At 44.4% G+C, this 26,535-nt stretch overlaps 1 protein-coding gene across 1 annotated transcript in view; it reads left to right on the top strand.

Moving 5' to 3' along the window:
- Positions 1-2,441: 2,441 nt before the first annotated feature.
- The window catches only part of PARP1 (poly (ADP-ribose) polymerase 1), a 31,300-nt gene continuing 7,206 nt past the window's right edge, over positions 2,442-26,535 (top strand). Inside the window, exons 1-14 of the mRNA XM_008949925.1 lie at positions 2,442-2,600; positions 3,471-3,589; positions 4,698-4,912; positions 10,190-10,286; positions 11,931-12,047; positions 12,969-13,145; positions 13,583-13,724; positions 15,126-15,266; positions 15,961-16,203; positions 17,211-17,279; positions 18,046-18,178; positions 19,612-19,807; positions 21,097-21,225; positions 26,475-26,535. The exon at positions 26,475-26,535 is cut by the window's right edge and continues 39 nt beyond it. Of these exons, the coding sequence (XP_008948173.1) occupies positions 2,444-2,600; positions 3,471-3,589; positions 4,698-4,912; positions 10,190-10,286; positions 11,931-12,047; positions 12,969-13,145; positions 13,583-13,724; positions 15,126-15,266; positions 15,961-16,203; positions 17,211-17,279; positions 18,046-18,178; positions 19,612-19,807; positions 21,097-21,225; positions 26,475-26,535 (1,996 nt within the window). The 5' untranslated portion in view covers positions 2,442-2,443. The remainder of the gene's footprint in view (positions 2,601-3,470; positions 3,590-4,697; positions 4,913-10,189; positions 10,287-11,930; positions 12,048-12,968; positions 13,146-13,582; positions 13,725-15,125; positions 15,267-15,960; positions 16,204-17,210; positions 17,280-18,045; positions 18,179-19,611; positions 19,808-21,096; positions 21,226-26,474) is intronic.

Genomic DNA, 26,535 nt, shown 5'->3' with positions numbered 1-26,535 from the left:
TGGGGGTGGGTCTGCCCGGGTCGGAGGCAGGAGCTGGTTTCCCGGAGGGCACGTATCTGCCCCTGCTTTTGTTCCCCAGGGTCTCCGTCCCCTGGGAGAGATGTTTAACCGTGCGGTGCCCGGCTGCAGCCTTTGCTCGCACGTGTTCTGCTGCCTTTTTCTTTTGTTTCTCCTGCTGCCCTCCGCAGCTCGCTGGAGTTGTCTGCCCTCCTCCGCTCCTCCTCCCCTGCTCCGGCTGCTTCTCCTCCGGCTCCCTCACGTTTATTGTCCCTTCCCATCTTCCCCACCAGTTTAAGCTGATGCGAGGCGGGTTTGGCTTTCCTTGGCACGGGGTTCTGTGGGGCCACAGCCTGCCTTAGTTCAGGGAGTGCACTGGATTTGTAGGGTTGGGTTTATTGACCGATCTTCTGGGCGCAGGCGGAGGGGGACGGCTGAGATCGTGGCATCCCTCACAGAGCCACCACCTTTTAGCCAGCCATCTCCCTAAAACTGCAGGTCTTACACCAACCGATTTTAATTTCAAATTTGCCCTCCCACCCCACAACCTCTTGAATTCACTTGATTTCTTCTGCGAAGGGCTGCCCCTCCTGTTTTGGCCTGTTTTTGTGCCTGAATTTCACCAGAGCACCTGGGCCCCTTGTTTCCTTTGGGGGAAATCCCCTGCAGAGTAGTGCCTGCACCACTTTCGGTGCACTGAGATCTTTGGGAAATTTTGCAGAAGAAATTAAAGGGAGGCTCAGATCCGCTTGTTATCTGAGTGCCGTTTCTACCGTAACCACCGTTTTGTTTTGGCTCTTCATCTGAAGGATGGTGGGATGCTTGGTGTTTGGTACTGGGTGGGCATCCAGGCCCTGCAGGACCAGCAGAGCTTCAGCTTTTGCTTCCAGCTGGAATGGAGCAATGTCTGTTATCTGCATGTGCAGTGTGAAAGTGAATCGGTCTCTCCTTTTTCCATAGTTTGTTTAGGAAACTATGGTCTAGAGATAGGCGAACTGAAAGAAGCTGTGTAAACAAGGTCTAACTCACCTGGAGGTTTCATTTCCCACACAGAGAGAAGTCGTGCTCCAGATGCACAACTCAGTGTAGTGGAGGAGATCTACTCAATGCTTGTATAGTTGTCTTAAAGATAGAGCCAGCTCTGTCCCCTTCCACATGCCCCAGTGACTTGTGCCTCCAAAGCCTTTATGTTAGGGACAAAGCCATGAGGAGTCCTCCAGAAAGACTGCCAAGCGTGAGCCCAGAGCTCCGGGATGACCAGCTTTCAGTGCCAGAGCTGTGACTTCCAGATGTGTGGAGAGCAACCCCGAGGTGGCTGTGGTGCTATGAGGGTAACTAGGTAATTTGAATCCTGGTTTGTAGGAAGAGTCCAGCTGGACATAAAAATGTCCTCTTACAGTTTTGGTTGATGGTTAGTTGTAACTGGGACTCCCAGCTTTCCTAGTCCTGTGCTGTGGTCTTTGAAGCCCTTTCTTCCTTCTTCCTGCTCATGAATGAAACTCTCTGTTGTTTTCAGCTTGGATCTCCTGTTGGCGAGTGATATGCTGAATGCTTTCCTAAGTCGTTAATGCTGTATCATCAGCAATAATAATTATACAGTGCTGAGTATTATTAGTACAGGAGTTGTTTGTGTGCATTACCTGGAGCCAAACCACTGTACAGTTATTTTGTCTGATGGGTAACCAGAACGATGCCAAATTGGGACTTGATGTGTCTGAGTTGTACTTTGCAGATGACATGGGCAATGCTTCTGTCCTGATGCAGGACTTCTTCACTGGACTCTGCTGTTTCCCTTAAATTTTGCCTATGCCTCCTGCAGCACCCTTAGGATTTTCTTCAGGCCACAGTCCTTGGAGCTGCTCCTCCTGTCTTGTGCCTGGGGCAATGGGCTCTCCAGGGCATGAACAGTTTGCTTAAGGAAGGGATTGTGCATTGCCCTGGGAGGTCCCACAGAGCAAGGCCAGCAGCCTCTTGTGTTGCAACAGCCTGGAAGGAGGCTGTAGCAGATGAGCCGTGTGCTGTTTCCACAACCTCCATTTTGCTTTGCTCTGTTCATGCCTGCAGAGCGTCTGCTTCTTACAGAGAAGAAACCTCTCCTGTCTGCTTAGGGTTTGTACAGCCACGCTGAGGCTATGACACTCTTTTTTTTTTTTTTTTTTTTTTTTTTTTTGAGTAAAACAGATGGGGTAAGCAGCAGGGTGATGAACTGGTTAAGCTAGTAAATGCTTCTTCCACGTCCGTTCCCTTTGGGACCTCTCTCCAGCAGCTTGTCTGTTGTATTGGATTTTCTACTTAGACTTCATCCTAAATAGTATCCATCTCTTCATTTTAAAAAAAAAAAATAAATCACTTATGTTTACCCAGATACTCCTTTTTCTTTTTTTTCCCCTTGGTTTCTCTCTGATTTGCTTTCTCTTGGCCTATTGCATTTTCTTCCTAGTCACCCATGTTTGATGGCAAAGTCCCTCATTGGCACCACTATAGCTGCTTCTGGAAGCGGGCTCGAATCGTGTCCCACGCAGACATTGACGGCTTCCCTGAGCTCCGGTGGGAAGACCAGGAGAAAATCAAGAAAGCCATTGAAACTGGAGGCCCTGGAGGAGGTAAGTAGAGGTGCCTTGCTGTTTGGAGGGTCACATGGCACCACTTCTGAAGTTGTTGTGGTAATTTGGTTGCAGTGTCCCTTTAGCAAGTGATATCGGGAGAGTTGTTGAGTTGTTGTGGCGTGTGTGTACTGCAGGGCTAGGACCCTGACAGTATGGTCCAGCATCTTAAATCAGCAAGGGGGAAAAGGCCAAGTCTGTTGGCAGATGTGTTGCCAAATACTTTGGGTTATCATCATTGCTGTATTTTGTTTTCAGTTCCCTAATATTAACAAATATTGCAGTAGTATGTTGTTTTAATGTTACCTTCACTGCAGCCTGTGGCTACAGTGGCTCTTTGAAATTGTTAGACCGTGAAGTGGTGAGTCAGGGGAGCAAGTGTCTAAGTACAGACCAGACTAAAGTCACCACGTCTCTGTGTAAAGCAAGTATGCTGGGCAGTTTTAGATTGATGTCTGCCTCTTGAAATGTAATACAAAAAAGGAAACTGGTGTTTGGGAAGAAGAGTTGTGCTTGGAAGCAGAGCTGTTTGTGACTCGTGCTACAGTCAGTTCTTCAATAAGATCTCATTTTACACTCCTTTAAGGAAGGAAGTAAGAAGGGTCAGCTCTGTGCCCCTTTGAAAGTACTTTAAAGTCATTAAATAAGCAATCCTGTACAATTGCTACTTGGCTGTTTAAAGAACTCTTTCTATTTTAAAAATGCTTTTGAGCATGGACTACTTCTATTGCTCTGTAGTCAAATTCTTGACAGATGAGATGCTGGAACTCAGAGGTTTTTTAATCTAGGCTGCTAACAATCTGGGATGGAAAATAAAAAAATAAGGGAATGCCTTTTAAAGCTGAACTCCGTATTTGCTTTGTTATCCAGGAAAAGGAGGGGAACAGGAAGGAGGTGGTAAGGCTGAGAAGAGCCTCAATGACTTTGCTGCAGAATATGCCAAGTCTAACAGAAGTACTTGCAAAGGCTGTGAACAGAAAATAGAAAAGGTAAAAAGCTTTTCTTAGATCTCCATCTCTTGTCTTTTCTCCCACCAGTTCCAATTCAAACAGTAACTTTTATAATTGCTTCCTGTCTGTCCTGCATATGGAAAGCACTTGCAGAGCTGCATTTCTGTGTCTGAGGAGCAGCTGGGTCCCGGACTGCTGACAATAAAGGCATCCCTCAGGTGTTGTAGCCTGTGCTTCAAACCTGCTGATGCTTCCTTTCACTTGGGTCTTGGAGCAGGCTAGAACACCGCTCGCCAGCATTTCTGTGGCAAGAGAGACACCATTAGCTGCAGCTTTTCCTGCTTGTTGCAGCACTGCAGAGGTGTTTGCCTCTTCCTCCTCCTCACCCAGACCAGCTCTGTTTGTGTGCAGTGTATCCATATTAACTCCATGAAAGCAGACAAAACCAGCAATGCAGCTAGTTAATATGATGCAGCCCTGCCGTCAAACCTGTCTTGGTGCTCTACTTTTAAAGTCAGTTGGCAAAATGAAGTTGTGAGCTCTGGTAGGTGTGGATAGACCTGCCAGTTGGGTAAAGCTGGCAAGGGTCAAACACCGGTGCTGGTATTATTCTGTATGCGGAAACATTGGTGATTGTGGTGTAGACATTTTCTTGTTGGAGCATGAAGTGTTACAGTCTAAAAGCACCTAAAACAACTAGTTGTTTGGAATCTGAAAAGTGATTTGTGGTAAGATGGGGCAAGATCACATTAGCACCAATGCTTTAGTGGTAGCGACAGAAAGTTAATTTTAAGAGTTGCCTGCGTGGGGTTTGGTCATGTGAGTTTTGCTTGTTCCAGCTTACTGGGAGTCAGAGTAAAAACTTCAGAATTACCCATTTTGAGTGGTTTTTGAACAAAAAAATACCTAAGAAGGAAGATGTAGGCTTGTTTTTTTGTTTGGTTTTTTTTTTTTCCAACCAAGGAAGAGTACTGAAGAAAGCAGAGGAACCATAGTAAAAGGACTTGAACAAAAGTTGCAGGCTTTGATTGAGTAACTATTGCTATTTTACAGGTGTTAGGGAAGCATCATGTTGGTAACTTGTTAACATCCTGCTCTTTCCAGAATGGCCTAACAATTGCTCTTGTGCCACTGCAATCTACCTCAGGGCCAGATCCGGATCTCCAAGAAGATGGTGCATCCTGAAAAGCCACAGCTGGGGATGATCGATAACTGGTACCACCCGGACTGCTTCGTGAGCCGCCGGGCAGAGCTGGGCTTCCTGCCCGCCTACGGGGCCGCCCAGCTCCTGGGCTTCAGCATCTTGAAAGCTGAAGATAAAGAAACTCTGAAGAAGCAGCTCCCGGCTACCAAGAGTGAAGGGTATGTGGGCAACGTAAGAAATGGTGTTGTCTAGAGGAGCCGTTGCTCGCCCTCAAATACACCCATAATAAATATTTTGTCACATTGTCTGTTAAAAGAATATTGGTCGTAGGAGGGTTTGGTCCTTCCTGTGACCTTAGGCAGCCAACAACATACAAATTCCCTGTCTCTGGGAGCATGCAGTCCACTTGCCCACTGTGACTGAGAAAATGCAGAGACCAGCAGCTGTGACTTGGAAAAGTGATCTAGGGCTTTCCACCATAAAATAATGCGTGCTTAATACAAATGGAGATTGGGCTCTGCGCCTCCTCGTGCAATGATGTTATCAGTGATGGCTTCTCTGCTCTAACCACTTGTTAGAGGGTTGATTTGACATCTCTTATCTATGAGCTGCTGATCTGTGACAGGCACTGAATCTAATAACAATGTTTATTTGCTGCATAGTACTTACACTTGGGTGCTTGTGTTTGCTAAATCTCTTGCTGTACATCTGAAATTTCATTGCCTTCCATGGAAGCTTTTAGTGGAGGCTCTTGACAGAACTTGTATTGATAGAGAAGCGCTTCTGGGTGACTTATTAGCTTTGGTCAATCTTCTCTGTTGATGGAGGTTTTTGTTACTTGTTGTTGAAGTGATGTCACGTAGAGTCATGCTTTGTAACACAAGCCAGTGTTGCATTGTCTCTGTGGAGGAAGGAACATAAAGTATTTCTTGGTCCTACAAGTAGGAAAGAGCGTGTCAATGTAAAACATTGTGCTTCTTCGTGTAACTTGTAGACTGAATTCGGCTTTACTTTTGCAAGGATTCATCATGAAACTGTCCAATGAGACTGACATTGGGTTCTGAGGAGCTGCAGTTCTGACAAGTCTGTACAATCTTTGTCAGTATTGGTCCTTCAGATATGTGGCTGATGGGCATGTCATCCTGTACAGAACTGTGTGTGTACATGAATGTCATCCTTGGCCGTTGGTGACGGAGCAGAGCGCACGTACATTGATTTGCGTGTTGTTAAGAGGCTGCAACTTCCAGCCTCTTTGTTGGTGAGCAGCTGCTCCAGAAGCATTCGGCAGTGGTGTGGGTGCTCTGAGAACAGTCCTGCAGAGCTGCAAGAGTGAGTGCTCCTGCTGGAGCCTTGTCAGCTTCTGTGCTGTTCACCTCACTTGGCTGAACCACTGACAACTGAGACAAGCTGTCAGCATCTGCCCAGCACACTCCTGTCTTCGCACAGGCATTTTACCTCTGTTTTGCACAGTGCTTTATTGCACCTGGAGCTTCTCAAGTAGTCCTTTGCTTTATGTGCCAAGGTGCGTGTTCCACTTTGCCCTAGAACGATGTGTGAGTTTTAATTTGGGTTATTTGTAGTTTTCTTCCATGTCCTCAGCAAAGCTCTAGAGATTTGATTGTGTAAGTCAAATCTGCCCTGACTCTGCTTTTCTGGGTCGCTTCTGGGATGCTATGCAAAATATGAAGGCTTTATAAAGATAGACTGCAGAGTATTTTGCCAAGTCACTGTGTAAATAAAAGCCTAGAATTGCAGTGGGAAAAAAGCTTAGCGTGGTGGTGTAGGGTAATGTGAACCAGGACTAGATGCCAGAAACGCAGCAGGACGTCTCATCTTTCCTGCTTCCTAAGCACCATGGGAACAAGCCCCTCAGCTGTGAAGGTGCTGGCTGGCTCTTATGGTCCACTACCTTTCTTCTGCTGTTTTTGGGCTGTGTGCTTGAGCCAAGGGTATTAAGGGTCAATGGAAAAATAGTTGTCAGGCAAACAAACTGAATGAGTAAGAGTGTAAATAAACAGTGTGAGATGAAAGGTATAGTGTGCTTCCTACCCTGTGGTTTTCTGCCAAGAAAGCACAGAAGTTCTAGGGAGGCCAAAAGACAGACACCCCAGAAGCTTGAATTACATGTAATTACCTCCAATAATGGATCTTGTGCATTCAATCAGATAACAGAAATTGACAACACAAATTACAGCGTCTTGCAAAAATGATGTTGCAGCAACATTCTCAAAATGATCTTTAAAGATATTTCTTACTGTACTACAGCCAAATTATATTTTGACTCGGATGTCTCTGCAGTTTAGGTGTGACCCATCCAAATTCATGTGCTGCTTCTGCATGCCTAGCCCATACTCCGAGGAGAAGCCCAGCCTCTGGGACTGCTCTGTCGGCCCTTTCCATAAGGACAGAAGTTTGCTGTCCCTATGCAGATGTGAGAAGTGAGCTGCTGAGCAGGGCTACCAAGAATAAGTTGTAAAACACCTTCCCACTGAAGGGCAAAAATGCGAAGGTTTCCTGCCAGGATCCTGCCTCCTTTCCTCGGTCAGCTCTGGGTTAGGAGGGAGGATCTTGTGTCCTTGCCAGCAGCTTCCCTGTGGAGACTGCTCAGGTACTGCTGCAAGAAATGCAGTAGCAGCTTGCAAGCTCCCTTTGACTGTGCTACTTTGGTAGCATGTGTTTCCCCCTCCTTCTTTGAGCTGTAATACTTTGTCTGCCTCACTTGTTTGGGGAGAATTGTTGCCCAGGACAGGAGCAAAGTGTCATTCTGGAGATGTCATGCAGCACTAGATTAACTGCAGAGGTTGCCTGAGGCAGAGGGCAAATACTCAGGTCAGCAACAATCTGGCTGTGCTTTAAAGGGAGGAGGAAAAAAGGGGAGTTCTTGTTCCTTCTTGTGTCCACTGCGGCTTGCTTTATCCGTGACTGTCCTCTCTACCCTTCATTTTCATTGTAGGCAGGGAAACGTGAGAAATGGAGAATAAATGCCAGAAAGGGACAGTTCATCTCCATCTTCATTTTCTCAAAAGTTGGATTAAATCTTGTAGTTGTGTATCCTCCATGGATAAGCAAGCTGTTAGCCTGTGCCTGCTGACTGTGGGAAGACTGTCCCTTCTCCAACAGCAGAAAGGGTGTGCACAGTACCACCCAGCTGCTGTTAGCAACACACAGAGTTTGGTCCCAAGGATGGAAACTAAAATCAATGTGTGTCAGTGAGCTTGTATTTTATCGATTGTGCTAAAATTTGCTCTTCTGGGAAGATGTGAGGTGAATTTGGCTTTGCCATTCCCTTCTGTATTTGTTCCAGGCTGTATAAAATGATGATTGGTGTTTACTTTAAGCCTTGGGCATAGGCAGGGACAGAAGAGAAGGTGCTGACTGACAGCTTGATGCCTCCCTGCAATCAGGATAATGCCTTCTGCTCTGCAGTTTGTTCAAGTGGCTGGAACAGATACAGCAATCACTCTGGGAGAGCAGCCTGGTGTCCCTTTGACGCTGAGAGGGAGCTGCCAGAAGGGTGAATCCCTGCTTGAACTGGGATGCTTTCCCTGGGTCACGGGGCCTCTCGTCAGGGTGACCACCTTCCAGCAGTTGATGTGCTGGCTTTCCTGGTTCTGGAGAGTGGGGGAGACAGGTTGTGGCACAGGAGTGAGCGCTGGCTCGCTGGAGGCAGCCTGGCCGTCAGCCTGCCCAGGGAGAGGCACTGTAGATACACAGTGCTGGGCACCCTTCCGAGATACTGACGTGGTTAAGCCCTCTGGCTTGGGAAGGTGCATCAGAGCACTTTGTGCTCAAGCTGATGTGTTTATTTCCCAGATTATGTTGTGTACCTGTGACTCTTAAAACTTACAGAAGTCATCCTTTTGGCTGGGCTCAGTGGGTGCTTTGCTCCTTGCAGGGGCTGCAGCCAGGAACAGGGGGCTTGCTTGGCCTGGGAACTTCTGAAGGCACTACTGTGTACCTGATCCTGCCGTCATGGTTCTTGCCTGCCTGATGTAGAACACAATATGGACTTTTCCTCAAGAAATGCAAGCAGTTGCTGGTAGCACAGTGGAGCTGTTTTCCTCTGAGGACACTGAGTCCTACTGAGGCAGTGCGCCTTACAGCATAGCCTCAGCTGAACTGATGGGACCTTGCAAGGAGACAGGTGAAAGATGAACTCTTCTGCAAAACCAGCTCCTTAAACACTTGAGAAGGGCTCTAAAGCATAGTTTGGTTGGAGGTGCTAATGATGGGCTGGTGGTGACCGCTGCAAATTAAAAGAAAGTTGGCCCAGTTTTAGAGCAAGACTGTCACTAGAACTTGTGGGCCTGTCACGCCTGAGTGTCTGGGAGAACAGTATGTTTTGACATCTCCCTGCAGCTTCATAGCTAATAAGCTGTCACGCAGGGTTGGTCTTAATGGTAGCAAAATACCAGAAAGTGAAGTGTTTGAAGTTTTAAGTGGGAGAGCAGTTGAATGTCAACATTATGGCTTAACCATCAGCCACAGCTTATGAAGTTAAGACAGTTGCTTTCTTAAGAAGAAACACAGCTGATGTTTCAAAATAATAGCAGCTCTGTCAAAATGAAGTGTGAGATCCAAACTGCATTCATGCTCTGCCTCCAGTTGCAGGCCCACCTTACCTCAAGTTGGGCAACATTTCCCTTATTTCCTCAGAAGGATAGCACACACTAATTTGATTTATTGATATTGATGTATTTTGAAGCCAGGCAGACCAAGGGGATGACATGACTGGAAACAAATGATCTTCTTCTGAGGTCTCTTGTCGTTCTGAAGTTTGGTAAAATCCCCCAGTTTTCATTTTGTTTCCTCTTCTTTCCAGTCTATGTTGAGAAGCGTATTCTGTAACTTCTCCCTGCACAGCTCTGAGGCCCTAGCTAATAATAAATTTCCTCACACACAGCTGCACAGTAGTACATTATGAAACCACTGTCAGCCTGGGAGCACTTTGCAAGTAGAAACGTCCTTCTGTCTGGGAAACATATAGTTTTTCAGTGTGTTAGCTTATTAAAATTAGCATGTTTGCTTTTACTTCAATATGGACTGTCTAAGCTGAAAAATCAAGCTGTTGATTCAGCTGAAAGACCCTATAGTCTTTAAAATATGCATTGTTATACCTTCTCAGATTTGGAGAGGCATGCTTATTATTCAGTGGTTCTTGGGTATGCCCTTGGTGTAGCTAGTACAAGTGTAGACAAATATGCCTGCGAATGTTGCAGTATTTCCTGTGCTCTTCTGCCAGACCATACAGCAACCCTGTGGAAAAGCTCTGAGTGTAACCTGACCTGATTGAAGTGCCTCACATTGCAGAGCCAAGTAAATGTGTCAATCCAGCACTGAGGAATTTGAAAAATGGGTTTGCCTGCCAAAACGGAGGATATTCAAGCCTCTGCAGATACCAGCAGTCAGTAAACTGAGCTCTGGTAATGTTGCACAGGCATTCAAATAACTTCCTTTCATTCGTGTGTGCTTTGTTTTGTTTTTCCCTATACTAGAAAGCGAAAAGGAGAAGAGGTAGATGGAAATGTGACTGTGAAAAAGAAACAGAAAAAAGAAAAAGAGAAAGAATCAAAGCAGGAGAAACAGCTGAAGGTGAGTTTTAGCTGATTGTATCCTAAAAACTGCTTTGTTAGAAGAATGCTGTCAGGCACTAACTGAAGAGCTGTGGCACCTATAGAAAGCTCTTTGCCTGGTGCCCAGGCAAAGCAGAGTTGCAGCACAGCTGGTCCTCATGTCCTGGCTCTGAACATTCCCTGTCACTAAGGCTTTGCTGGTGCCAGTTCACCCTGCTGCTTTCTCCTGAAAGACAGGAAGGAAGTTCTCTAGGACTTGTGCTTATTGGATTTAAATAGATTAGGTTAAATGCCTTCTCTCAGGGAGGCTGGTTTTCTGGTCCTTCCTGTATCATCTGGTGGTGGTAGCTGAAACTCTGAGTCTGAGCACTGTTGCAGAAGAGCTTGGAAACCAATAAATACCTCATTGTGAAAATTAAACAGGTGAAGCGTGGAACTAGATTAATGAGAAATCATATCTTTTTCACCCTCTGGGGTGAACTGTGTTCAGTTCTTGGGTACAAAGTGGGATAGATCACAGCTTTCTACCTTTCACTTTCTAGAACACTATGGGAAGAATTCCCAGGAGAGCATCAGGAAGTTTTTATTTATTGAAAGTTTGGCATAGGTTCTTTCCAGGAGAAAAAAAGTTAACAAGCTGCCTTTTCTGCAGTTGAAGTCCTAATGGAGCTGTAGAAAAATGCTATGTCTGCCTTTGAACAAAAGTTTTCTTTTTTGTTGTGTGGCAATACCTTAATTTTCTACAAAACTTAGCTGAGACATTATCAAGGTTTTGCTGCAGGCCAAGGCAGTTTGTGGATCAGTATTAACTTTGGGTTCACTAATTTATATACTTTTTTTTAACAGCATTTCATCAAGCACAGTCATTAACACTGAAACTTAATCTGTTTAACAGTCAACCAGTTCTTTCAGCATAGACTACATTTTTGTCTGTAGCTAGTGAATAACATGTAGAAACTCTCAGCTATTCAGGATGCTTCTTTGGTGTCCCAACCCTTTCACCTTTTGTAGAAAGGCCCAAAAGAATGTGCAGTCTCCTCTGCATTGCTGCAGGTGATTGATCTGGTAGAAATTCCTCTTATGCTTAGGTGGCTTGTAAGTAGAGCAGCACCAATCAGCATTTCTGATTTTTTGTTTTAATGCAAGGCTCAAATGCATCCCCATCCCCACTGTTGTCACTGTCATCTTGATTAGGTGATGTTTGCTAAGGGTAGAAGTGTGATAGAAACTCAAGTTCTACTCTACCTAAAACCTAGCTGTCTTATTGGTATCACTTGTACCTTCTTGCATGGGTCAGTGCTGTAAAGGTTACTCCGTGGCCCCTCAGCACCAGTACATGATGGAGGAGCCTTGGTTTGTACAGAATCCCATAGGGATGTCTTTCTGCACGTAATCTTGAGAGACTATTTGCTGAATCTGCAGAATGCTTTTGTATTCATATTGAAATTTGAAGCATGTGGCTTTAAAGATCTGCTTTAAGTTTTGGGTATAATGTGTGACTGTTCCTTTTGGTAAATCTACTGGTTCTTGGTGTGCTTGATCTCACAGTCTGTGTTTAAGATACCACAGGCTCGCTAAAACCTTGTCCACACACTGCAGTTTCAGGAGTGCTCTTAGCTACTTGCAATTGATTGCTTTCTGAGCTGCTGGGTTTTGTCAACAGGAGCAAACAGAGCTGATCTGGGGCATCAAGGATGAGCTGAGGAAGGTCTGCTCCACTAACGACCTGAAAGAGCTGCTGATCGCCAACAAGCAGGAAGTTCCTTCAGGGGAGAATGCCGTGAGTTGGGCTGCAGTTGCTTTGCATGTGTGCTGGGTCTTTGCATCTGGTGAGGCTGACCTGGACCAGTGTTGCTGCAAGGTCCACAAGCCCTTCTGTCTCAGAGCTCTGATGGTGTTGCTGTTAAGTTTGCTTGTGAAGGGCTGTGTGGTGGTGTGGGATGCTGAATTCAGTGCTGTAGTCTCCGTGATGTGCCTTTATCTGTGCCAAAACTTCTCTATTGAGTTTTTTTTGTTGCTGCCTCCTCAAGAGCAGGTTAGTTGTGGCACTTCGCATTGTTTTCCTCAACTGTTAAATTATGGAAAAAGAAGCAAAACCTGCACAACTTCTTTCCTGGTATCTTTTCTAAAAGCAGTTGCTTTTAAGTCTGTGTAACTTGTGAAAATCTTACCTCTTTTGGGGCCACACATGACTTTAAGTATTTGTATTTATTAAGACTCTTTGTGAAGACTGTGGGCTGGGATGTGGGAAGCATCTAGACTCAAAATGGTTAAGAAATACTTTCTAGACAGGAAACCCAGAACTTGCTTGAGCTTACATTCCCACCTACCTACTTGTGTTTGGATGCAGTAGCTTGTGTTCTCCTTGCCTTTTCTGGCACAGCTGCCTGCTCAAAGTGCTGTTTGGTAGGTATGTTCTCCTCAGTGCCAAATCCAAACAGGAGAGACTGTGAGCCATGGCCGTGAGCAGATACGGTGTGACCAGGGAAGGTTTGTGCCACATCTTTAAGTCATCATAAATCAATCAGTGCTGGTAAGAGTTTTGGTGTATGTGCAGCATATGTATGGCAAGCACTAGAAATGTCTGCTTCTGTGTGCCAGCAGCCTGGCAGTTATTTTCTTGTACAGCCCAGTGTAATGTAGCATGTGGGGTTCCAGCCTCCTCCTGCGGTGACCTGTTTTGTGTTCTTTGTTGCTTTAGATCTTGGACCGAGTAGCAGATGGGATGGCATTTGGAGCTCTGCTTCCCTGCGAGCAGTGTAAGGGGCAGTTTGTGTTCAAGAGTGACGCGTATTACTGTTCAGGGGACATCACTGCCTGGACTAAGTGTGTTGCTAAAACACAGACTCCCAACAGAAAAGACTGGGTGATCCCAAAGGTGAGTGTTTACAGCAAATTTGATGATCTGGAGCACATTTCTTCACTGATGTTACCTCTTGTGAAGTTATTGAATAAGCAGCAGCTGGTGTTGGATGGCAGAGAGCGGTGCTGAGCACCTGTGACAGCGTGGAAATCCTGCCACAGCTACATCCCACCAAGGGTGGGCAGCTAATGCATAACTAGATCATATTTTTTCCAGTAACATTAAACAGAAAGTGATGTTGCTGATTTAATTTGAAACCCATCATTTACCCTCTTCTAGCTTTGTATTCCCAGTCAGTAAAGTGGATATTTGCCTACCTTAGTGTGAGTGTCTCTGAAATCTATTCAAAGACCTGCAGTAACTGCCAACATCTGGCCAGTGCTCAACTTAGCCTTTAAATTTTGCAATAGTCTTTGGGGTTTTTAAACTCTACTTACGCTTCCATCCCACAGGAGTTTCGGGAAATTCCTTACCTGAAAAAATTTAAGTGTAAGAAGCAGGACAGGGTGTTCCCTCCAGATGCTGCAACTGAAAACTCTGTGCCTCCTCCCTCTGCATCTGCTCCTTTGACAGAGACTGTGTCTGCTCCCAGAGGTAAGCAGCTAGCTGGACATCCTGGAATTCAGAATGGTGTGTAATGCCACTCCTCAGCCAGCCAAACATGCCCCCCTCAGCAGGCATGCTGTTCTGCCCCCAGGCAAGCAGAGCATTCCTAGTTAAACAGAGCATAACAGGGTCTCATGTGCTTCATCTTCCTAGTGCAGGTAGACCCTGACATGGTGGGTGGCCTGGGGGACGTGAGCTTGAGGTCCTGGGTGTTGCCTAAAAAATAATTTTGGGTATTTTCTGATGGTGAGGAAATTGTCTTTGTAATGCATCAGAAACTTAAAGGCTGATGTTGCAAAATGTGTCCCAAGGGAGACCTGCTGTGAAATACCTTGCTTGGTTTCTTGGGGAGTATCCAAGTACCTCTATAATACCACTATATTCCACATCGTGCTAGGTTTTAAGGGCAGGAGGTTTTTTGGTTTTGTTTTCTAAATCCTCCGTTGGGATTTGGCTGTACCAGTCACTGACTCCCCTTATGCTAAACAGGTATGCTGGTTTTAGCCCACAAATTGGCCAAAAGTTGTACTCTGAGAATTCCCTGTCGGCTGTTGGCATGAGTTGCATGCTTTGAAGACAAAGTAACCCACATCTTGGTTCTGATAGGCAAATTGATTTCAGTCCCAGTGTGCCCTGAAAGTAAACTCAAAAACATTGGCCAGAATTAAAGCCAGGTTACCTTTTGTTAGCAACCTACCTAATCTGAGTAGGAGGTAGAAGAGGAAACATCCCTCAGTTGTGTCAACTAAAGTTAACAGCATTTATATCCAACAGTGCAGATATGCTTAGACACTTCATGTCCTGGGCCCACCTGCATCGCAAAGTGTTAAACACAGTGATGTGTTGGAGCCTCAGATGGTTATCGATTGTCTTCTGACTTGTTATGGGGTTTGCATGATCCAACCTTGTACTGTCTATAAAATCAAGACCCAAATGTAATGTAGGAGCACCGTTGCTTGAGACACAATCTTCTTTCTCCAGCCCCTCAAAAACTATCATCTTTTTGAAGAGGCAGGAATATCCATGTTACAGTGATTTTTTTCCATGCTCTCTAGGCATCAAAAGAAGAGGGCAGCAGAGCACAGTCTAGTAGGACAGTGCCGAAGCAGATGGTATTTTTTTTTCCCCATTTAAAAAAAAAATGTAGACACATTATTTGCCATTTTCCCTGTCTTCCATCCCTTCTGTTGGCAGGTGCTGAGCTTTGCCTTCCCTAAGGGAAGGGGAGCTTCCTCCCACTTGCTTAGTGCAGTCAGACCTGCTTGTCCCTTGTCGCCCTGCCAGCTGGGCTGATTGTACTGAATGTGGGGGATGCTGTCCCTTTGTGATTGTTATTCATCTGGGGGACTCTGTGCCTGCTAATGTGCTGTGTTATTTCCAAACCTCTAGACAAACCACTAACCAACATGAAGATCCTGGTCCTTGGAAAGCTATCAAAGAACAAGGAGGAGGTGAAGAGCATTGTGGAGGACCTGGGAGGAAAGATGACAACAACAGCTAACAAAGCAAACCTGTGCATCAGCACAAAGAGTAAGCAACTGTGCCTTGGTTACTGGCACTGGTAGCAGAGCTGAGCAGATTACAGAGGGCATGTGTCCTCTGAGCTGTCTGGGGATCAGTGTTTGGATTAGGGGGAGTGTTTTGTGTGCACACATGGCCTTACTGTGCTTGGAAAAGTAAGGACAGGTGTGTGCTGTTTGAGTTGTACTTACCTAGCATGTTAACCCTGCCGTGGTGCTGTAAGGCTCTGTTGGGTCTGCAGCACCTGGATCTTGGGTCTGTATGCCACACTAGTAGAGAAGCCACTCTTGTGGGAAAGACAGGTGCTGGGGGCTGTGTCCATGCTTGCCTTAGAGAAGCCACAGAACTGACTGGGTGTCTGAGGGCAGTTGTTTCCTCTGCTGGAAAATTGGGGTCTGCTCTTACTCTACTCCCTGTTGGAGCTGAGATGCAAACTGGCTGCTGAGGTAAAGAGATCTTCTTCCCAGGCTAGCTCCAGGAAGGGGGGAGCTGAACCAGTCAGGTAAAACAGGAGTGTTCCTGCTCTAGCCCAAGCTGGAGCTTTAAGCCAATGGGGATTTTGCTCTCCAAAGAGTGTGGTGAATCCAGAGTGTGGTGGAATCCACAAAGTGTGAGAGCCATGAATCGCAGCCAGAGGGAAGAGCCTACAGTCTGAAACCTCACTGATGCTTTTGCTTCTCCATTTCTCACCCTGCCTCTGCAGAGGACGTGGAGAAAATGAGCAAGAAGATGGAAGAAGTGAAGGAGGCCAAAATCCGTGTGGTCTCAGAGGAATTTCTTCAGGATGTGAAATCCTCCAGCAAGGACTTCCAGGAGCTTGTGTCTCTCCATGCACTTTCACCTTGGGGTGCGGAGGTAAAAATGGAGCAAGAGGAAATGGCTGTGGATGGGAAGTGCAGCAAGCCCTCAAGTATGAAGAGTGCTGGGAAGGTCAAAGAAGAACAAGGTGAAGAACGAAGCAGCTATTTGTCCACAGGCCCATTCAGTGCTGTGCATGCACAAAGCAAACTTGGGTATAGATTATCCTTGCCCTTGAGTTCTCTGCCCCTTTTTCTTACAATAATTTTAAATGAGACCTCAGGGAAAGACTAGGTTTAAGTAAACATGAAGCTGTCTTCGGAGCTGGCTGTTGTTTCCCCTAGTTCAGTCTTGCTTCAGAGATCTCCTGTGCCATGTGCCTAAGCTTTCTGACATCAGTCCAGTCTCTTCCTCCTAGCACGTCATGTTCTCTGCCAGTTTTGGTCAGTGTTGCAGCTCCAAGGAGGTGCTGGGGCACCCAGATGTGAGAAACACTACCAGAACCCCCAAGGGGTGTTAGCAAATGTGAAGATACTGGGGTCCAGAGCAATGGGGCTTTGTTCTACTTGGTTTAGAGCATATTATTTTTTTAACACAGGAGAATAACATCCAACAAAAGTGGCATTCCTTACCAATGATATAAAGAGTTTGCATTATTAATGTTGGACAGTGAACAAAATCATTGTTTCTGCTCACCTATCTTCAGAACCTGTTCTCTTCTGTGTCCTCCAAGTATAGGTTTCTATCATACAATTTGGTATGTTATTGCCAGACTGTCTCAGAGCAGTAGCATCTCCAGGGGACCTGAACACCCTTTATGCCCTTTGAGGTTTTTAAATCCCACTTAAACACAACCACAAATGTGACTTATCTGCTGTGCAAGTGAAAAAATGATATGGCCCACTCCTTGGGGCCAGAAGGAAGGAGACAGATAGATAGAATCCGGGGAGGTCTTGTTTTTCGTTTAATTGGTGGGGTGAGGGCTGTGAATGGGCTGCTAAAGCAAAGTTAAAAAAAAAGCCGTTGTGCTCATATACTGGGAATCTTGATTTCAAGGCTCCTTAGGGTGATAATTATGCAAATTGAGAATTTAAATGTTGATTCAAGTCAGACTGTGTTGCCTGCCTAGGAAAAAATATAACTCTGTCCCTGCAGGACCTAGCAAGTCTGAAAAGAAAATGAAGCTAACAGTTAAGGGTGGAGCAGCAGTAGATCCTGATTCCGGTGAGTGATAACAGTGGCTGTGTTTGCACCACAGTCTTCAGGAGTTGTGATCATTTGCAAAATAGTGTTCTGTGAAAGGATAAGGATTCCATAAAAGGAACATACGTTTTTTAACTTATTTTTTTTCTTGGTGACAAAGGAAGGATATTGATCAACATCCAAAGCTGGATATTGCAGGATTTTCTAGTGCAGCTTTTGGAAGGACCACTAGAGTTAAGGCGTGCACCTTGTTCAGTGTCAGGAACATCTGTCTGTGGGGTGAATGGAGGCCCAGCCAGCAGAAGTCCCAGATCTGGCATGAGCATGTACCCCCAGACTCTTCAGGGGACAGCTGATGCTACTCTCCAAACCTATGATGCACAGACGTTGTTCTGAGAATTCATATTGCAACCAAGGCCAGCCTTTGGATTTTCAGTCCATCTGCTAACATGACACCTGCAGAGCTCTATCTCTCTTGAGAATTCCTCCTGCAAGTCATGCAATGTTAAATACTAGATTTTAGATGGTCCTTTGTCAAAAGTTGTTTTTTTTTTTTTTTTTCTTCTAGTTAGGATTGAGGTTTACTCCACTGTATCTAAAGGTGTGTGCTCACAATGCACTGAAAAGAAAATATGCTTCAAGTAGCTTTGAATAAGCATGTCATTGGTTTTGTGGCATTTTTCTTAAGATTCACACTACTTTATGAAATGTTTTTGTGAACACAAATGTAGGAAGGAAACCTGAAATGGTAACCTCCTCTGTGTTACCATTTGTTTCTTCTCTGCAGGCTTGGAGGATTCTGCTCACGTCTTTGAAAAAGGCGGGAAGATTTTCAGTGCAACCCTGGGCTTGGTAGATATTGTGAAAGGAACCAATTCCTATTACAAGCTGCAGCTGCTAGAGGATGACAGGGAGAACAGGTGAGTTTAGTTTTCCCTGGAAATACTTTAGTTCACTTTTTTTCCCAATAAATGCTGGATTTTTGGTATCTAAAATGCCAAGTATGAGCAAAATGTCTGTGTGAAGAGATATGGGTAGATATATTTAGCTAAAAAAAAAAAAGGGAAAAAAAACCAACAACCACCAAAAACCAACCAAACAAAAAAAAAAACCCACAAAACAAACAACCCATGGGGTGATCTCTGCTCTGTTGACAAAATTGTAAGTTGGGACATGAGTTAAGTTTGTGGAATTGCTTCTGGTTGTGCTCATTCCCACATCCTGGGGTGGGCAATGCATGTAGGGTTGGTGTCTGGGTTAACTGGCTAACAGGAGGGTCAAAGTGCTCTGTGAGTGGTGGCTGCCCTTAAAAGGAAAGAAGTAGAATTTGATGAAGGTTCCTGTGTTCTAACATCAACACTCCACATGTAAAGTCTGTGATGTTGGGAAATTTTTCCATATTCTCCAGCTTACTCTTGTTTTCTAATTGCTGAGCTGTAAGTTTGGAAGAAAAAAACCCAAAGAGATTCTGCCTATTCTACCACCATGTAGTCCTGAATTGTGCGCCCCGAGGCATAACAAAATGCACTGAAATGGTGTTTAGCTTTTCAGTCTCATCAGATTCATGTCAGACCTGTCCAATGGTTGCTTTACTGAATAGATAAAGAAATTGAGAGGGTTATTTAAAATGAAATTGCCCCCCCAAGTATGTAAGGGATGCACAGAAATCCAGGGAAGCTAATGGCTGTCAGCAGCAACAAACCTGGTTCAGGTCTGGATTTATTGCACGTTCCCATGTTCTTTTGTTGCTGGCTCTGGTATGTGGGGTTTGTATCTGGGTCTATCATACTGAAGTACATGGAGGAATCTCGGTGCCTGCATTTCATGCCTGACATATTGGAAAGGCTGATTGATTGTGTCCCCATAAATACTACAGAAACTCACCCAGAGTGCTGTCAGTAGCACAAACACTTGAGTTACTTCTGGTTCCTCTAAAAATCTGAACTCTAGGACTTGACACTTAAACATGCTTTGTGGTTTGGTTTTGTGTTTTGTTTTGTGTTGGTGTTTTTTTTTTTTTTCTTCAAATATGTGGCTCCAATAGTCTGAAGATTTGTGTTTGTGAAACATTTAAGACTGAAGAGAGCTTAGCCTCTCTTCCTGCTGTGCACATTTATCCTCAGGGCTGTAGGTCTGGTGTGTTTTTTCACATCAGTTCTTGGACATATGCTCTGTGGTGGCTCTGCTGTTGTTCTCCTGCAGTTGCTGATAAATGTCTTCTTTAAAATTAAGGGTAGGTGAATGGTTGATTCTCATGTAATTGCATGGTTCTTGCAGGATCGGTTTCATTTGGACTGAGATCTGGAGCCAGAGTATTTTATATTCATTATATTTTCATATTTCACTTCTCTAGATACTGGGTGTTCAGATCTTGGGGTCGTGTGGGCACTGTAATCGGGAGTAACAAGCTGGAGCAGATGCCATCAAAAGAAGATGCTGTTGAACACTTCCTGAATTTGTATGAAGAAAAAACTGGCAATTCTTGGCATTCGAAGACTTTCACTAAATATCCCAAAAAATTCTACCCGCTGGAAATAGATTATGGACAGGTAACTCTGAAATGTCCCTGTACAGCTGGAGCATTGCTCAGCTGCTTTTCTGTAGCTGATCTGTTGGATCTACTACTGTTGGAGTAGTGCTCACTGTTGGATCACTTACCCTTAACAAACCTGAGGGATGAAGTGCAGGTGCAACTACTGCATCTTTTCTGTGTTACAGACAGACCCTAGATCAATGGGTGTCATGCATTAAAACAGATGTGTTGTGAAACTAAGTAGTTTTCCATGGTCAAGTTGCTTGTTTCTGTTTACTCAGTAATTCTAAGGATGCTAATTTGAACTTAATTAATTCAACAGCCATTTCACATGCATCCTCTCTGAAAACACCATTTTCTTTTATTTAAAATAGATACTTGTCATTTGTGTTCTGCATCCAAAATCTTCCCAAATGTTGAAGGAACTCCTATGCAGCTTGGGGCACATATTGAGCAGGCTGAGAAAGACAAATTATCCATTGTCAGTAAGATCTGGCTATTTAGACAGCTAAGCTAAATAAATTAGAATTCTCTTCCTCCTGCACAGCGGGGGTTTGTGTGTTTATTTAAAGGCATGCCCATAACTTAAACTATTTTCAGATGAAACAGTCGAATGCTGTTAATAGCTATAAAGGCACCAGAGCACATATTTTCAAGCTGCTGCATTTTTCTATGGCCAAGGTACTGTTACTTCGCATCTTCCAGTGCAAAGTACTCAATGTGTAGCTTTATTTCTGGAAATTGGGGTATTGCAGCAGCAAATAGTCTGCTACACCACAATGTACAGTGATATTCTGAAGCATCTTGCAGGTGCTTTATTGGTGCAACATACTCCATCTATGAAAGTGTTTAGATGGTATTATGGATAATTGATTCCTGTACTCGTCTATTGACAGTTTTTATTCTAAAAACTTAGTGAAACTAGTTATTATATCTCTCTTTTGTCACAAAAGTAAGAGTAAACAGTCATCTTTTCACATCAAGGTCTCTATGCAGTAGGAAGCTTCGGAAAAAATTAGTGTCGCTTGAGGTGAAGCAGAGATGCACAGAGTTCCTATTCCTTTAATTCTACCTACGTTTTACAGCGCTACCTCTTGAAATAACATCTGCCAAATTACTGAATAGGTGGATTTTTAAATGCACTTTGTTCCAAAATGTCAGAGCAGTGTCCCACGTTCCCCATGAACTTCAGGCTAGTCATAGTATGCATACACTAAATTGGTTTTGAGTTGTTACCATGGCATCCAGCCTGTTACTTTTATCCTTTGTGATTTTGCTAATTCTGATACTATTTTTACCTTCCAGGATGAAGAAGCTGTCAGGAAACTGACAGTAGGTGCCGGGACAAAATCAAAACTTGCTAAGCCAATCCAAGACCTTATTAAGATGATCTTTGATGTGGAGAGCATGAAGAAAGCGATGGTGGAATTTGAGGTGACTACACATATTCATGTTTTTCACTAATAACCCTCTGTCATACTTACACGGCCAGAAGCAAGTTTGTTTCAATCCACCATGCCTCATACTTCCCAGAAGTGAGTGCCAGTTCTAGGTCAGCCTTAAAATAAGGGCAAGAGCCTGATGAGAATTTGCCAAGCACTGGAAGTAGTAGCTTAGTTATGATATGTGCAGTTTTTGAGACATGGGTGCATTCTCTTTTCATCAGTGGGGAATATCTCTATCAGCATCTTCAATTTAACAAGCCTATGAGAAACTCATCTGCCGGTTCTGCGATCAGTCGTCATTCTGTGGGTTTTGTTTGGGTTTGTTTTTTTTCCTTCTAGTGATACACGCATTGTGACCACTGTTCACAGAGTGCTCTTAATCTATTAACAGAGATAACCGGTTTGCTGATGATGTGAGTCTGGAGGCTCTTCTTTTTTTATGAGCAGGAAACCATATTCGGGGGAGGCAGCACTTCCACTAATTTAGGTAGCAAACGAATGAGCATGCAGATCAGACTTGAGACGTGCTGCCAGTTGATACATGCACTAATTAAATGCCTTGACAAAGTCCAAATCCTCTTCTGAACAGGACCAAATTTGAGCTTTTTTGGTGGTGGTTATATTTGTCATTTCTTCTAGTGATACACTATTTTCATCCATTTGTCTTTCCTCCATATGTCTTGATCCATGCTTCTAATTATTTTTCAGAGAGTGGTGTGGTAGTATCATCTGTCTCTTCTTGCACAGAAACAGAGTTTCTGTTTTTCAGAGATCTTGCACTTTGTTTTAATGCAGCCATTCAAACTGGTTTAATTCTAAATTTTTTTTCTTCATCCAGCTTACTTACTTCCATAGGACTTCATGTTTAAGCAGCTGTTGTTTGCTCTCTGTATCGGTATTTTGTGTATCTATTTTTCAGAACAGACTTTGCACCATTTCATACAGCTTATGTGAAAGCTTTCAGATGACTTGCCTGACATTTTGTAGTACTTTTGGTTAACTGTGTTCTCATATACCTCCAGTGGTTCTTTACATCAAGGTCTTCATCATAGAATCAGAATGGATTAGGTTGGAAGGGTCCCTAGAGATCATCTACTCTGACCTCCCTGCCATGGGCCAGGATCCCTCTCAACTAGATTAGGCTGGTCAAGGCCTCATCCAACCTGGCCTTGAACACCTCCAGGGAGGGGACATCCACAGCCTCTCTGGGCAATCTGTTCCAGAGTCTTGCCACCCTCATACTGAAGAACTTCCCCAGATCCAGTCTAAACCCACTCTCCTTCAGTTTAAAGCCACTTCCCCTTGTCCTGTTGCTGGACACTCTTGTGAAAAGTCCCTCTCCAGCCTTCCTGTAGCTTCCCTTCAGGTATCAGAAGTCAGTTAAAGTCCCCCGGAGTCTTCTCTTCTTCAGAAGACTTCTAAAATATGTCTCCTAAAATACTAATAATTCTTTATAACTGGAAATGGCTAAAGACTCTGAACTGATTATCATCTGATGTGATTTGCCTGTGTAGAACTCTGGTGAAACTCTGTTAATTCACACCATCTGTAGGAGACCTGGGAGTCCAGATGGGCCTGTCTTCCTATTAGATTTCTCTTCCTGTATTGCTGCTGCTCAACAGCTGTTTTCTGTTAGAGGAAATAATGGGTTTCCTAGTTAGAGGTTTCTCTGCATCCTCTGAAAGCTGCTGCTTGGTTCCTTTCATCAGCCTGCTCTCAAGTATTTCATTCCGTCTAGGCACTCTTGCTCTGCCGAAACTGTAGCAAATTCTTAATCTTTGTTGCACAACAGCAGATTTATCTGATGCATTTCTTTTCCTGCTTCTAATTTAACATTCAGGAGTTTTACCTCACCAAGCATACTGGAATTTATTACAATTATCTGTGCTGTTGCCTTAGATAAAATGGCTCATTACAGGGTTAAGCCTGTCTCGTGCTTTGTCCTCTTTTTTTCTAGGTGGAAGGCAAACATCTCCCTTGCCTCTCATGACAGCCTTGGTGCACATATCTGTGATGTGGAGCTAATTCCTCATGCTCCTCTCAGTGCATTTGGTAGTAATTGCAGTGCTGTTGTTTTAGACCCAGTCCCTTGGCTGCTGTGCTCTTTTGATGCATCTAATGATAAAGCTTTGGATGCAGTTACAGCATATATATTAGTTCTGCAGGGCTCTGTTCACCTCCCATGACTCATGGGAGACACAAACTCCAGCCCTTTGTCAGTTTATGGGCTCTGTAAGAGATATATTACTCAATTACATTGTTAGGGGATGTGTTAGTTTATAGGTATCAGTGTTTATGTGTTAGTGCTTGTATGTCTTTGTATATTTACGTATATAATCTATAAACTAAGAGTTTTGTATAGAAGTCTGCAGCTATTCTGCACATCCACCTTAAATGGCATATTTTACTTCTACATGTCCTTCATTATTTTTCAGCTCTAAATCAGATAATACAGATGATGAGCACTCAACAAGAAAGTTTTTTAGCCCCAAAAGTTTGGGAGCTAAAAGTCTATTGCAAGTTGGATTTCGTTAGGTTATTAATCTTGGCTTTGAGTCTTGTGTCCCCAAGACACGATCAGTTTTGAAGCCTGTCTTCTCTCTCATGGTCCATCATGGCTTTTCTTAGTATATATGCTTACCTTTAAGGTGAAAGTTCTCCCAAACACAGTACAGGGTGGAAATCTCTGCACGAAATCACTTCAGGGTTTTCACACCAGTCTCTATATTGGAAAAGACTTCTGAGTTCAGTTTGCAGAGATTTGCATAAAGCTGGATTTCCTAGCTCCACAGTGAATGAATAATGTGGGATTTATCCATATGGTACGTGATACACATGCTTTCATAGGATCTTCTGTCCTTGAGCTGAATCTCAAACCCATCAAGTTAAGCAAAAGCTAGTTTGACTTGCAAGGTGTACAGTGAGTACTTTCAAGAGTCCAGAGGGTGTATGCATGGTCTTTATAAAAGACTCCATTGGACTTGACTTTTACAGAATGTTTTTGCATTCAGATGGTCCTTAACTATGCAAGGATTTAATGCAAATCCAGAATGTTCCCAAGATCCATCAATACACAAACAAAAGCAACATATAAATCAGTCATCAAGGCGAGCAGCTCTGCTGTTGGCACAATCTGCCATTGAGTACCCCAGCACAGGGGGGTTCCCCACACCTGGGGGAGCTAAGAGGGAGCTGAAACACTGGCCAGGAGCCCACAGGTTGTGACAGCAGTTAGCAGAACCTGGGCAGAGCAAGGAGCATGAGTAGCCAAGCTCCCAACCCCCCACCCCACTATAAAAGAAGCCTGTAGGGACTGCTGGTGACCAAGGCGTGGTGTGGCAGTTTGTATGGAAGAGTGCTAAAGCTCTGCCAGCTTGACCAGCGAGCAGTGGTATCCACTCAGCAGAAACCCATGGCCTCTCCAAGCTTTGCACCCAGCACAACTGGCACAGCTGCCCAGACAGAGCTCTGGTGGGAACATGGTGCCACCCAGGTGTCGGCTGCGGGCTGTGCCCAGCTCTCACACTCATACAGGGCAGCAGTCACATCTCTGTGACTACCTCACCTTCCCAGCTGCCCTTGCATAACAGGTGCGAGGCTGTGCAAATGGAACTGAACAATTATGAGGATGATGGTTATCTAGCTTGGAGGTATTCCCAAGGTTGAGTTGGCCTATGCCTGGCATCAAAATTACTTCCATAAAGAAAAAAAGATGGGTCATTGTCATAGGAGATACCTTTCTTTCTTCTCCCCATCTTTATCAATGATCTGGATTAGGGGATTGGGTGCACCTTCAGTAAGTTTGCAGATGACACCAAATTGAGCCAGAGTGTTGATCTGCTTAGGGGTAGGAAGGCTCTTCAGAGGCACCTGGACAGTCTGGATTGATGGACCGAGGCCAATGGGATGAGGTTCAACAAGCACAAGTACTGGGTCTGGCAGTTGAGTCACAACAACCCCAGGCAACGCTACAGGCTTGGGGAAGAGTGGCTGGAAGGTTGCCTAACAGAAAAGGACCCTGAGGCTGTTGGTGACAGCTGGTTGAATATGAGCCAACAGTGTGCCCAGGTGGCCAAAAAGGCCACCAGCATCCTGCCTGGTATCAGAAATAGTGTGTCCAGCATGAGTAGAGAAGTGCTTGTCCCCCTGTATTCAGCACTGCTGAGGCCACACAAACACTGGGTTCACTTTTGGGCCCCTCACTACAAGGAGGACTTTGAGGTACTGGAGTATGTCCGAAGAAGGACAATGAAGCTGGTGTAGGGCCTAGCGAACAAGTCTTATGAGGAGCAGCTGAAAGAACTGGGTTTGTTTAGTCTGGAGGAAAGGAACCTTAGGGGAGACCTTATTGCTGTCTATAACTGCCTGATAGGAGGTTGTAGAGAAGTGGGTGCCCATCTCTTCTCCAAAGTAGCAAGGGATAGGACAAGACAAAATGGCCTCAAGTTGCACTAAGTGAGGTTTAAATTAAACTGTAGGAAATGCTTCTTCATCAGAAGGGTTGTTAAGCATTAGAACAAGCTACCCAGGGAAGTGGTTGAGTCATGATCTCTGGACATGTTTAAAAGAGGTACAGATGTGAAGCACAGGGACGTGGTTTAGCAGTGAACTTGGCAGTGCTGGGTTAATGGTTGGACTTGATCTTAAAGGTCTTTTCCAACCAAAATGATTCTTTGCTTCTAAATTCAGGCAACAAAGACATAACTTTTAACTTTAGTTGCTTTTTTTGTTGTTGTTATTTTTTCATTAATTAATACAAAGCATCTTGTAATCTCTTTGTAGTTGATCTTTAATAATTATAGGGTAAAGTTAGAAGGTGTCTAGGTTGCACTTAAAGACACATAGGATTGCATGAATAAGAATTTTTTTGTTTAGCTTGCTTCTTTGCTAGTCTGAAATGTATGATTACTGAGGTGATTGAGGAACCCATCTGACATCAGGTTAATATTCAACTTCTAGACAGACACTTAGCACCTATTTTTGTGTTGCCTGAGCATGCATGCTTAGTTTCCTATTGCAGTATTCCTTTTTTTATAGTTGTCTTCTCTGTAGCATGTGCTGTCCTTGTGACATCATTCCGTGATCCACAGAGATCAACACCAAGTCTGAAATATTTCCATTCTTCATGTGGTCAGTCCTACCAGGATGGGGAGATTTGTTTCCTAGAAGCTAGACTGGGTATGCTGCTGTGGTTTCAGTGTAGTGAAATCCTGACTTAATCATTTAAATCTTCATCAGATTGACCTGCAGAAGATGCCCTTGGGAAAACTGAGCAAGCGACAGATCCAGAGCGCATACT

The sequence above is a fragment of the Merops nubicus genome, unplaced genomic scaffold (genome assembly GCF_000691845.1).
Source record: "Merops nubicus isolate BGI_N331 unplaced genomic scaffold, ASM69184v1 scaffold14931, whole genome shotgun sequence".
In the NCBI taxonomy this organism is placed as follows: domain Eukaryota; kingdom Metazoa; phylum Chordata; class Aves; order Coraciiformes; family Meropidae; genus Merops; species Merops nubicus.
Note: the sequence above shows the minus strand (reverse complement) of the source record. Positions and strands in the feature narration are given on the sequence as shown.